This window comes from Sycon ciliatum, chromosome 2 (assembly GCF_964019385.1).
Source record: "Sycon ciliatum chromosome 2, ocSycCili1.1, whole genome shotgun sequence".
NCBI classification, from domain to species: Eukaryota; Metazoa; Porifera; class Calcarea; order Leucosolenida; family Sycettidae; genus Sycon; species Sycon ciliatum.
This window is the reverse complement of record NC_088644.1, coordinates 803,295-815,454: the sequence shown is the minus strand read 5'-3', so window position 1 is coordinate 815,454 and position 12,160 is coordinate 803,295. Positions and strand designations below refer to the sequence as shown.

The following is a 12,160-nucleotide window of genomic DNA, read 5'->3' as shown; positions in this document are numbered from 1 at the left end:
GTATGAATGCCGCAGACATCACCACGCAACATGACAATTTGTTCAAGGTTTGGTTTTGTGTGTTTCCAAAATCGATTTTCACGCTCCGATCATCAGTGGAAAAACGGAACTGAAGAGATCAAGGAAAAAAAAGGTTAAAAATCCAAAGAAGTGTGACACATGACGGGTAACTTGTGGTAAGTATTACAAAAAGTGAGAACTAAAATAAAGAGTAAGTGTGACAAACGGGCATGAACAGTGCTGATGATCGGAGCGTGAAAATCGATTTTGGAAACACACAAAACCAAACCTTGAACAAATTGTCATGTTGCGTGGTGATGTCTGCGGCATTCATACTTTTCATAGCTATTATTAAACTTTTATCTCCACGTAGACTATTTGTATTATTAGATCTAAAACTAATACTTGAAGCACAATAAGCACTAATCTATAGCTAGTACTATTGAGGGCGTGATTACATGGAGAGCGAGCAGTGTTAAAGCATGTGCAGATTGGAGAAGTGCAGGTGGTGAGAAAGGCACATGTATGTGAGTGTGCCGCATACCCACTCACATGCATGAGAATTCACCCCTCATCAGTTCAGCTTGAGATTTGCTGTACCGGGAGCATTAGACCATGCGTGTTCCTGGCATGGCACTGCCATTTGCTCTACTTCCCGGGCACCTAGCAGAGTGGAAAGCTTGAAATACTGAGTGCTCCAGTTAGTCTAAGTTTCAGTGTAAGTTTACAATTCATCAACAGGAGTCTTGAGCTCCACAGGTCGGAGCAGCCACCTTCAAATACTACAGCAAACGTTACATCATAATTCATAAAATTCATTCAATTTGTACAAAAGTGTTTGCCGTATCAAGATGGAATTCTACTTTATGCATAATAATCATGGTGTTTTTCCTTGTCGTTCTTCACTCTGTATGCCATGCAGCTTGTTAGTGGGTGCACCTTCCGCATCGTATACTCTGCCCAACAGCGAAGAACTGAACACCACAGAATATCCGCACAAGACAGGCGTGTTGTACAGATGTGCACTATCTGTATCAGCATCGGCAGCAGTTGAGGCCGGGACTGTCTCTGAGTGCGTACAACTACCCGTTGACACCACAGGTATTCTACTGACTGTAGTACATACCGTATTTCCTCCATTACTGATAGACCCGGTCTTTTGTTTTTTGAAGGGGGTTGGACCCCGGGCCTCTTATTTGGGCATGGTCCATTATTAGAGCACGGTCCACTATATTTTGATAGGCACATCGCTGGAAATGGTGGATCTTTAACACGTCATAATATAGAACTTCTATATTATGACGTGTTAAAAATCCACCATTTCCAGCGATGTGCCTATGAAAATATAGTGGACCGTGCTCAAATAATGAAAGAAAGCACTAGCCACTACGAAAATTGTAGCTGCGCAACCTAAAATCGCGTCCTTTTTTGATCCACCAAGTTTCTTAGTGCGCATGCGCAAAGCGATGAACTCAAATAAGAGACCGGGTCTCTTATTCGGGCATGGTCTGCTATTTTTCCGTGAGACCTCTAGGAGGGTATACTATTTGAGCATGGTCTATTATTCGAGCAGGGTCCATTAATCGAGGAAATACGGTAGTTCTGTGTGATCGGGAGGGCAGGTACAGAGCTCTGTGTGATCGAGAGGGCAGGTACAGAGTTCTGTGAGATCGGGAGGGCAGGTACAGAGTTCTGTATGATCGAGAGGGCAGGTACAGAGTTCTGGGTGATCGAGAGGGCAGGTACAGAGTTCTGGGTGATCGAGAGGGCAGGTACAGAGGTCTGTGTGATCGAGAGGGCAGGTACAGAGGTCTGTGTGATTGGGAGGGCAGGTACAGAGGTCTGTGTGATCGAGAGGGCAGGTACAGAGGTCTGGGTGATCGAGAGGGCAGGTACAGAGGTCTGTGTGATTGGGAGGGCAGGTACAGAGTTCAGTGTGATCGAGAGGGCAGGTACAGAGTACCGTTTTAAAGGTAAATCAATGGGAGAATAGGACAATGATTAGTGCCGTGGCAATGTTGTCCATACATTCTACTCTAGCATCATAGCATGTAGTGCTCTCCATTTCCATCATCCAGTCCACTCTTTGTATATTCCTATTATGGTCATGCATGGGCACACTATCTGATATACTAGTAGACCGAGGAATGGCAGGGGCGTCGGAAGCAGTTTAACATTGGTGCGGCGAAAGTGTGAGAGGTGGGTCCGGGGTCCTCCCCCGGGAATTTTTTGAAAATTGGGCCTAAAAGGCCATATTTTAATGCTACAGAATAATATGAGAAATAAGAATATGCATGCTGATGATACACCGCATTGTCGATGTAAAACATGGTACCTGTACAAGAGTCGACAAGCCATCAACAAGGTTGAAAATGTAAAAAAAAATCCAAAATTATTGTAGTGGCTTTGGCCGCACCTGCCGCACCGGTTCCGACGCCCCTAAATGGTGATATTGAACTTTAGCTGGTGGTGACTCTGGCTTACTGGACAGGATCTGAACACTGTCACCAGTCTATGTGTCATGTACTTACACACACCATGTGTCATGTACTACTGAACAGTCTCTGCTTGGACGACAGCTACACCATAGCTCAGTGGTTAGGGCATTGCAGGCCTCAAGCGAAGGTGTCTGGTTCAAGTTCTGGTGGTGAAGAAAATTCTTCAGACTTTTTCCCTTTTCCGTTCCCTAAAACTAGTGAATAAATCCGGATGAATTCCTCTACTACATACGTACATGGCTCGTGCAACCCTGTCTATCTTAGTGCTGAAGCAGTCCCAATCAACAGCTTGGCAATGTGTTTGATCACTCCTGGTGGTCGGGGTTTGTAGCACGGCACACTTACATATATAACACCATACAGGGTCTGCTAAATCTAATCGTGGAACTCACATGTATATCACCATACAGGGTCTGCTAAATCTAATCGTGGAACTCACATGTATATCACCATACAGGGTCTGCTAAATCTAATCATGGAACTCAGGTGTTTGCACTGCAGTTCTAGTAGTATGACTCTGATCATAGTTTGTTTGGTGGTAGCATGCATGGCACATGGCGTGGCATGGCATTTGAGGTGCTGTGCTGTGCCATTGCGTAACTATGTTGCTACTGCTGCTGCTTGTTGTGTAACGCACGCACAACAATTATTCACCACTACTACTCCGCACATGCACACAGCACTCACAACGGCGGACTCTGACAGTAGTGTAAATAAAAGGACTGATACTTGGAAATGAATTAGTTAGGTGAGGATATAGAAAACAACAACTCAATCTTGGGAGAGCTAATCAACAAGGAGAAATAAAACCGGAACTCCACGGAACCGGCGGGGGCGGGGCAAGGCGACGTGGAGAATCCCGGCTGACGTGTGCGAGTACGCACGCGGCGCGGTCAATGGGGCTTCGGCCAGCAAGCGTGGGGACTAGGGGTGAACGAGTATTTTTTTTGACCAATCGATCACTCATTCATAATATTCGATCGAGTATCCGATTATTTCGAGTATTTTATCGAAATTCAAAAGCGCTAGATTTGTGAGTTCTCGAGCAATTCGGAAGAAATTATCTGTGAACATAGAACAAAAGTCGCCAACGTCTTGTACAGAGTGTAAAGTAACGATTTTCACCAGTACTTTCATTATCTCAAAACAAAATAATGTTACTTGCCGTGGTGATCGCATCGTCCAAGTCATAAAATACTGACTAAAAGGCACGATTAATGCATGCATACCAGTCGATGAGCAGTGCAACAGAAGTTTTTGAAAAATAAGAGGCCAGTACTAAAAAACAAAAAAAAACAAAAAAAACGATCGAGTGCAAAATTTCGAATACTCGCTCGTTTGAGATTTTCGAACGAATACTCGAATATTCGAACTAATCGTTTCACCCCTAGTGGGGACGCTAACCTTTGCAGCAAGCGCAGCATGCAAATAAGGCAGAAGGCAAAAGCAATGCGCATGCTCGCAATAATGACGCGTAGCTGATAGGGCATGACGTCAACACAACTCGTGAAAATGCCTACACAAAAATGTGTTCGAAAAGTAACCGTGAGCTACGATGCAGGAAACGATCTCTGCGATCTGGCGGACAATGAAACAATTCGAAACTAGACAAGTTGACAGTCAGTGAGTCAGAGAAGAAAGGAAACATGATAATAGCAAGAGAAGAAAGGAACAGAGCAGGCGCGGAGAATGCAGAGTATGGATCACAGAACAGAACGGTAAGCAAAGTCTCAAAACGAAGAACACGACGTACAAATTCAAAATCTATAACTTGAAGCAATAAATAAACGTGCTGTATGGTATCAAATACTTGTGGAGAGAGAGACGAACTATTCTACTTCATGCTGCTGCTGCTGTTAATGGTGTAGGGGTCCCAACGCATCCCAACACTCAACAGTATACTATCAGTTATAGTTACATTACATTATATTACTGAAACGGAAAGCCATCTTTGTCTCCAACCAAAGCAACAACTCGCGGAGCAACCAAAGAACAACTAAACTGAAAAGAAGAACCACATGGTTCAAAAACCAATACACAAACCCGGCCCGTATCGCGTATGCCAGCGACACGTGCATGAAAGCAAGTGCAGAATGCAGAAAAGTAGCTTGCATGAAAAGTGCGTAGCGTTCACACCTGTATGTGGGTACCACTGCTTCTGCTGTAACAGCTGTTGGCACTGTTGCTGATTCTTCCATTGTCACTGTTGCTGTTGCTGATTAGGTGAGAAACCTATGGACAGTGATGGACTACAGGAGGTGAAGTCCAACATGAGATTGGGTGAAAGTGTTCTAAGCCTCGGTCCCAACCAGCCAGTCATCGTAAGTAAGAGTTAGTGTTCACGGGGCGGGGTGGGGAGTAGGGTTCGGGGGGGGGGGGGGGGGATAGGGTTGTGGTGTATGTGTGTGTGTGGGGGGGGGGGGGGAGTAGGGTCGGTATGCAGGTGTCATAGTGGGTCATTTGTTCACCGGGAACTAGAATGTCGGGAAGACGTTCACTAAACACTCACTAAGTTTAAGTAGTTAGTGCAGAGGCAGCCCACTTTCAAGTACTGGTCAGAGTGTTCCGCCTGAGCGCTCGCTTCTGTGGGTGTCTGAACCTTGCTCTCCTTGGCCCCGGAGTATGTATTTTTCATGCTTTTTTTGGTGGTTTGAGCTCATGAAGCGCTTGTCACACCCAAGATTTATGTGCAGCAGTGCCTGCACTTCTTTTCACCAGTGTCGGTACATGTGTGCCGGTTCAGCTCGTCAGTTCGAGTAAAAGCCTTCGAACAGCCGTCAACTGTACACCTGTGATGGGTTTTCGCCAGTGTGGGACCAGTGTTAGACCAGTGTTGGACTACTATGAGCTTCCTTGCTGGTTGATTATACACTGGTTGCTGTGAAGTACCCTGACGTAGAGTGTGCGTCAGCGTCAACGCGAGTCAACGTGTGAGTTTTGCACTGAACGTCCTCGTCGGCAGAGGTCACGGACCCCGGCAGAGAAAGCCACTGTCGGTGGGTCGGTGTGCAGCGTGCCGTAGTGGGTAATTTGTTCACCGGGAACTAGAATGTGAGGAAGACGTTCCTAAACAATCACTTAATTTTCTTAATTTAATTAGTTAGTGCAGAGGCAGCCCATTCAAGTACTGGTCAGAGTATTCCGCCTGAGCGCTCGCTTCTGTCGGAGTCTGGACCTTGTGTCTCCTTGGCCCCGGAGTGTGAATCTTCTCATGCTTTTTTTGGTGGTTTGATCTCATGAAGCGCTTGTCACACCCAGGATGTATGTGCAACAGTGCATGCACTTCTTTTCACCAGTGCCGGTACACGTGTGTCGCGTCAACTCATCAGATCAGGTGAAAGCCTTCGAACAGCCGTCAACGGTACACCTGTAAAGGGTTTTCGCCACCAGTGGACCAGTGTGGGACCAGTGTGGGACCAGTGTGGGACCAGTGTGGGACCAGTGTGGGACCAGTGTGGGACCAGTGTGGGACCAGTGTGGGACCAGTGTGGGACCAGTGTGGGACCTGTGTGGGACCTGTGTGGGACCAATGTGGGACCAATGTGGGACACTTTCCAGCAATGGGCAGATCTGAGGTTGAGGTGTGCGTGCATGTGTGCATGTATTGTGGATAATTTCCCTGTTCTTTCCAAAATGGTGTTGTCTATTTCCAGGTCTGTGCCAGTCACTATGGCTGGACTTCACCATGTTTAAGACCATCCATACCTGAATGTGGTGTGTATGAGCAGTTCACACCCTGCAATCCCGGCAGCAATCACAGACTGTATGACCCAACCGGCAAGTGTATACTACTCCCTTCCAACCTGTCTAGTCTTGGACAACACACCACCACTAGCAGGAAAAGCACAACGACCATTGCACCTGCGAAGTCAGCCAGGCTTGTCGGGCACGATAGGACGTTGTTTGCATGGCGTGGTAAGCGATCAATCCCGCATTACAATCATTCCCGTTCCTGTGAGAATACGGACAGTAAACATCTCATTCTTTTGAATTTTTCCAGTGACCTGCAGAAAGTATTTGGTTGGGTACTTTCTGGTGCTTTACATCCAAACCAAACTGATTTGGGCAAACCACCACAATTCAAATTGCATTTTTAATTTCAGATTGAAAGTAAAAAACTGCAAAAGTCGTATGGTATGCAAATGATATAGCGATGGACCGCAAAAGGTAAGGAATGTATAGCAGTGCAAGTTGAGGCTTGCCCAAACCAAGCTGGTACCTACGGAACGAATGACAGAAAGAACTGGCCACATGCAAGCCAATGCCACTATTCAAACTGTGAGACGCAACCACCCTCTCATTTACCCTATGGGAAGTTTCCCTCCTGCTGGGAAGTTTCCCTCCTGCTGGGAAGTCTCCCTCCTGCTGGGAAATCTCCCTCCTGCTGGGAAGTCTCCCTCCTGCTGGGAAGTCTCCCTCCTGCTGGGAAGTCTCCCTCCTGCTGGGAAGTCTCCCTCCTGCTGGGAAGTCTCCCTCCTGCTGGGAAGTCTCCCTCCTGCTGGGAAGTCTCCCTCCTGCTGGGAAGTCTCCCTCCTGCTGGGAAGTCTCCCTCCTGCTGGGAAGTCTCCCTCCTGCTGGGAAGTCTCCCTCCTGCTGGGAAGTCTCCCTCCTGCTGGGAAGTCTCCCTCCTGCTGGGAAGTCTCCCTCCTGCTGGGAAGTCTCCCTCCTGCTGGGAAGTCTCCCTCCTGCTGGGAAGTCTCCCTCCTGCTGGGAAATCTCCCTCCTGCTGGGAAGTCTCCCTCCTGCTGGGAAGTCTCCCTCCTGCTGGGAAGTCTCCCTCCTGCTGGGAAGTCTCCCTCCTGCTGGGAAATCTCCCTCCTGTGGGAAATCTCCCCTCCTGTGGGAAATCCCCTCCTGTGGGAAATCATAGCATATTCTACTTGTAGAGGGTATGAGCAGACTTCCCAAACACTGATTTTCTCCGACCCTCTCCAACAAATTATTGTCCATGTTGCTATATTGCCGTACTTGTATTGACAGCATTGTTCCATGCAGTAACTGATAGCAAATTCACAGGCTACCTGTGCAACGGGTGGGGTGGTTTGATGGGAAGCATGACTGGAATGGCATTGGCTGCAACCCCGATGGTAAGTGCAATTCTCGTTGAGAAAGATCAAATCGTTAAATGTGGGGCGCAGAAAAACGTAGTTAGCCCAGGCACGCGCATCCTGGCGGTGGAGTGCTGCGAGCGCGCGTCACGTGACCACCTCGTGACTAAGCCGCGTGCTCAGCGTGTGACCTGGCATTACGGAAAATCGTATATATGGCACCTAATTTGGAGACGTGTTATGCTGAGCTGTATTGGTCCGAAGGAGCGTTCTTTGCAGTTGCAGTTTGTGTGTAAATATGTAGTTTTTAGTTATAACATGCAGACCAACACGCGGGCCTGCTTGATGACACACTAGTACATGTAGTACACTGGATAGCAGTTAGGTAGCCCTAACATACATAATCATAGTGTACATGGCCGTGAGATGGACGATGGGAAAATACTGTTCATATAGCGTTACGTGTGCTGTATCACGAGCACTTAGAATTGATCCACAGTGCCGGCCGAATGCTAAGTTTGTCAATAAAGATTTACATTTCAACATTCTCATTTGTGTTCTGCATCGCAAGTATCAAGGGTTGACAAGGTGCATCAAGATTCCCGCTGTGGTCGGGTCTTTCTGTCTTTCTCCCTAGCCTAATCTGTGCTATTATTTCCGCATTCTAACTGCAGAATGTGTCGGAGCGTTTTCCCATGTCACGGATTGCGATGGGAGGTCCAGCTACTTTCCAAGGCTCTGGTTAGTTTTTCTCCTATTCACTGTCTTTCCCACTGCTTCGAATACAGTTGTTTGGCTATTGTTTCAAGTGACCCACCGTTGTACGACACCTGTGCTCCTCTACACCTTGATACGATGCATTGGAATATGTGTCATTGGAATGTGTGTCATTGGAATGTGTGTCATTGGAATGTGTGTCATTGGAATATGTTTCTAGAACCAAACTAGTTGGGTGGTCAGTTCTTTAGGAGTTTCATGAGTGGCTCGACATAACAAAGATCGAGTCGTCTGATGGTGATGGGTTTTTGGGAGGATTTTTGAGGGAAGTCAGTGATTTTAAAACTTGTGTTCTTTGCCCATTGAAATGGGTAGATAGCCCAGTAGAAGGGTGTCATTGGCTTGGAACATGTTGTCACCAGAACTGCTCAATTTCATCCAATACTGCTTTTGGTTATTAGGCAGGTACCATCAGTGTATGATTAATGGCCACTTATAACCACACGGTCCACTGCTGCAGATACTATACAAATATATTCGTGTTGTGCTCCCGGTTTATTTTCCATAAGGTTTATTCTGGACATTTGATGTCCAGCTGCCTTCATCAGCAACAGAGCCAGCGACTTTGAGTTCTTCGTCGCCACCTGAAGTGAAAAACCTGAGATGGCATGGTGTGGAGAGTGCAGCCGGGGAACACAGCACAATGACATCATATGCCATTGCACACGGGGATTTCGACGGTGATGGAAACCTCGGTAAGAACGGCTGTTTAGACATTGTATTTGTGTACATCAGTTTGTTAGTTTGTTAGTTTGTACTCTTCTTGACTACTGAATGGCTGAATATTTCTGCACAGCAGCTTAAGGATGATTATGTGTGTGTGTGTGTGTGTACGTGTGTGTGTACGTGTATATATTATGTGTGTGTGTATATGTGTGTGTACATGTGTACGTGTGTGTACGTGTGTGTGTTGTATGTATACATGTAGCGAGGTCAGGCACGTGACGAGTTGAAGGACTTAGCTTGTCGCGCTTGGCCCATTGAAAATCGATGATGTAATGGTACATGGGCCTCACTGGCATTTTTCGATTTTTACGGGAGGTGTACAAAACCGGCATGCATTTGAACTTTGCTTGTGCAGTCTCCTTGCTCCTTTTGGGCGATTTCAACTTTCTAGTCCTTTGGTAAGGATATGGAGCAATGCCTCCACCCGCTTGCGCGACGTCCAGGCGCTTGTCCGTCGACACATGTCTCGCGCTTTTTGCCAATGTTCGAGGGCGGGTTTCGGTCCTTGTGCCTCTTGTTACGCCTTAGGTTGTTGCGGCATCATGCTCAGAGCCCCCTAATCCTTTGGACTTCAAAATTTCATTGGCGTAACAAGAGGCGCACCGAAGATATGGCTCCAAATTGGTGTAGCTATCGTTAAAGGGGAAGTCCGGTGAAAAATTTAAATTTCAGGGTCGGTAGAGTTTCGGCCGCTGAGTCGAATGGTGTTGGTCCCACGTGTCTCCGACAAAGCGTTCTCGAGATATTTCCGTTTGAAGAACTGAGTTTCGGGGGCTGCGCCATGACGTCATGCGGCCGCGCCACACCCTCCGCAACGTCATAGCGTGCAGCTAGGTCAAACGACAAAAGGAGTGCGTGAAAGCAATAGTGTCAGTGCTATTTCAAATGATTTGGCGACCCATAGTGGGTGGTGCAACGACTCCGAAGACGTAACCCCTTGGGAGAGTGAGGATGCAGCCATGGCTGACCTTCATGAGTTCGGTCTGGGGCTGAGAACCTGGGTATTCAGCTGAAGAAATGGCCGCGCGGGCCGGTCAAGAGTGAGCGCTACTGAGTTTCCGACTGATGAAGAAGCAGCAGCTATTGCAGACGAGGATCAGATCGCTGGAGAGCAGAGTCGCCAAAATAGAGAAGAGTGATGCGAGTGCTAAAAATTCCATACCGATTCGCTTAGACTCCAGTAGCCTGCCACATGGTGAAGTTTTGGTGCGAACTTGGCATATTTCGGACTACTCAATTGGAGAACAGTGCAGGCTCTTTGAACCACGGGCATGGCACGACTCTTCGCTCGCAACGCTACGGGATCTGAAAGTTCTAGGTCCGGAAGCTGTTCGCTGTTTTGTCACTTGTCATGGTTGTGCACTCATCGCTGTAGCATAAAAATTAATAATGAGGCGGGAGCAGAAAACTAAAATTTCTTTCTCAAGGCACAACCACCAGCACCGGCAAGGAGAAACGCTCGTTCTCTGACTACATGACTGTACAATACGACTGATAGTAGTGATACGAGTGTAGTACATGACAAGTCCGTGTGTTGACTAGTTTTCTGAGTCTTGTTGTATCTACCTACCCTAGTACCCCAGCACGGCAGTGCGGGAGTAGTTCCGTGTGTGATGAATTTGTTGACTACTACTAGTACTACTTACTAGTAGATCTACACTACAGCTAGCATGCACGCAGCGCATTGCTGAGCCGTAGAGGACAGTGCATGCCGACGGAAAAAGTCCAACTCGGAAACGGCTAAAATACGGTATAACCTCGAGGTTTACCGAGCTGAACATCAAAGGGTACGTCGTGTTTGTAACACTGAATCGAATGGTCTTAGTCCGAAGAAGCTGCGACAAACGGTTCCCCAATCGAACGCGCTCCGAGTATGGCCGTTTTGTACACATCTAGATGGTGTGGCTACCTGGCTGCACGCTGTGACGTCATCATCTGGATCTGGGTGAGGTGCGCTCAAATTCGCACATGTTCGATTGGGCGTATCTGACGAACCATAGGCCGCAGCCTCCTCGGACAAAGACCATTCGACTCAGCGCCCCGAACTCTACGGACTGTGAAATTTAAATTTTTCACCGGACTTCCCCTTTAAGCGTGGAGGCAGTGGCAGTGGAGCCTGGAGGATCGTTTTGTGAAATGACTGACTAACTGGCGTGTGGGGTCGTTTTGTGAAATGACTCATGACTAACTGGTGCGTGGGTTCGTTTTGGGATATGGCGTCTACAGCCGTACAGCCTACAGGTAACTGGGTTGTGGGATTGTATTGTAATAATAATGGCTCCTCACTGGTGTGCTGGATCGCCATGTCGAGCGTGGGCCATGGGCAAGCAAGATAAGCAACAGAAGCAAGCAAATCGCCGTCAGTTTGATGTAGATTTGCTTGCAGCTGGTGTACAGGTTTTGGTGTATACTCGTACTTGAAGCTTGTGGGAAAGCAAGGCAATGGCTACTTCTCCTTCACTGGCTTCAGCCTCAGCCAGCTCAGGCACTAGTGCAAGTACTGATTTGGAAGGCTATGACTTTCTTGCACAGTTTTGTCCCGATGTACCGTATTATCTCTATTATAAGCACAGTCTCCAATAATAGCACGTCTCCAATAATAGAACACCTTGGGGCGGCATTCAAAAAATAAAGTGCTCAGTCTCCATTATAAGCACACTGTGTAAATTCATTATCTGTACAGGCGAAAAAACCCTGAAATGTGTGTGTCTGACATGAATTTGGCATGGCAACAAGCCTCTGAAATGAGGTTGAAATAATAATGGAACAGTCTCCAACAAAGGAACGTCTCCATTAAGGTGGCTCACACCCTCTGCGCGCGCATCGTTTGAAAAGTGTAGATTTTCAGTAAATTTTTCGGTAGCGATGATTTTTGTCCGAGTAAATCGTTGTAGGAAACGTCTTCTCGATTTTCTGCAATTCTGGCGACCTAGCTGGAACCTGCTGCTAGTGTCCCTCTTCACTCGTTCTTTCTATGAAAGGGGAAGCACTCGCAGAAGATTTTCCAAGAATGCAATGTCGACTGGTGCTCGTACTATAAGAAGGGAGAAATCAAAGTCCGCTCTTGAATCATGCCTGAGTCTTAGAAAATTATTTCAGAATACGCTTGTG

General features: G+C 47.2%; 1 protein-coding gene across 1 annotated transcript in view; it reads left to right on the top strand.

Moving 5' to 3' along the window:
- Positions 1 to 12,160, top strand: part of LOC135808172 (uncharacterized) — a 76,539-nt gene that overhangs the window by 2,578 nt on the left and 61,801 nt on the right. Inside the window, exons 3-8 of the mRNA XM_065321324.1 lie at positions 923 to 1,101; positions 4,722 to 4,819; positions 6,152 to 6,413; positions 7,479 to 7,585; positions 8,221 to 8,287; positions 8,833 to 9,018. Coding sequence (XP_065177396.1) covers positions 923 to 1,101; positions 4,722 to 4,819; positions 6,152 to 6,413; positions 7,479 to 7,585; positions 8,221 to 8,287; positions 8,833 to 9,018 — 899 coding nt within the window. The remainder of the gene's footprint in view (positions 1 to 922; positions 1,102 to 4,721; positions 4,820 to 6,151; positions 6,414 to 7,478; positions 7,586 to 8,220; positions 8,288 to 8,832; positions 9,019 to 12,160) is intronic.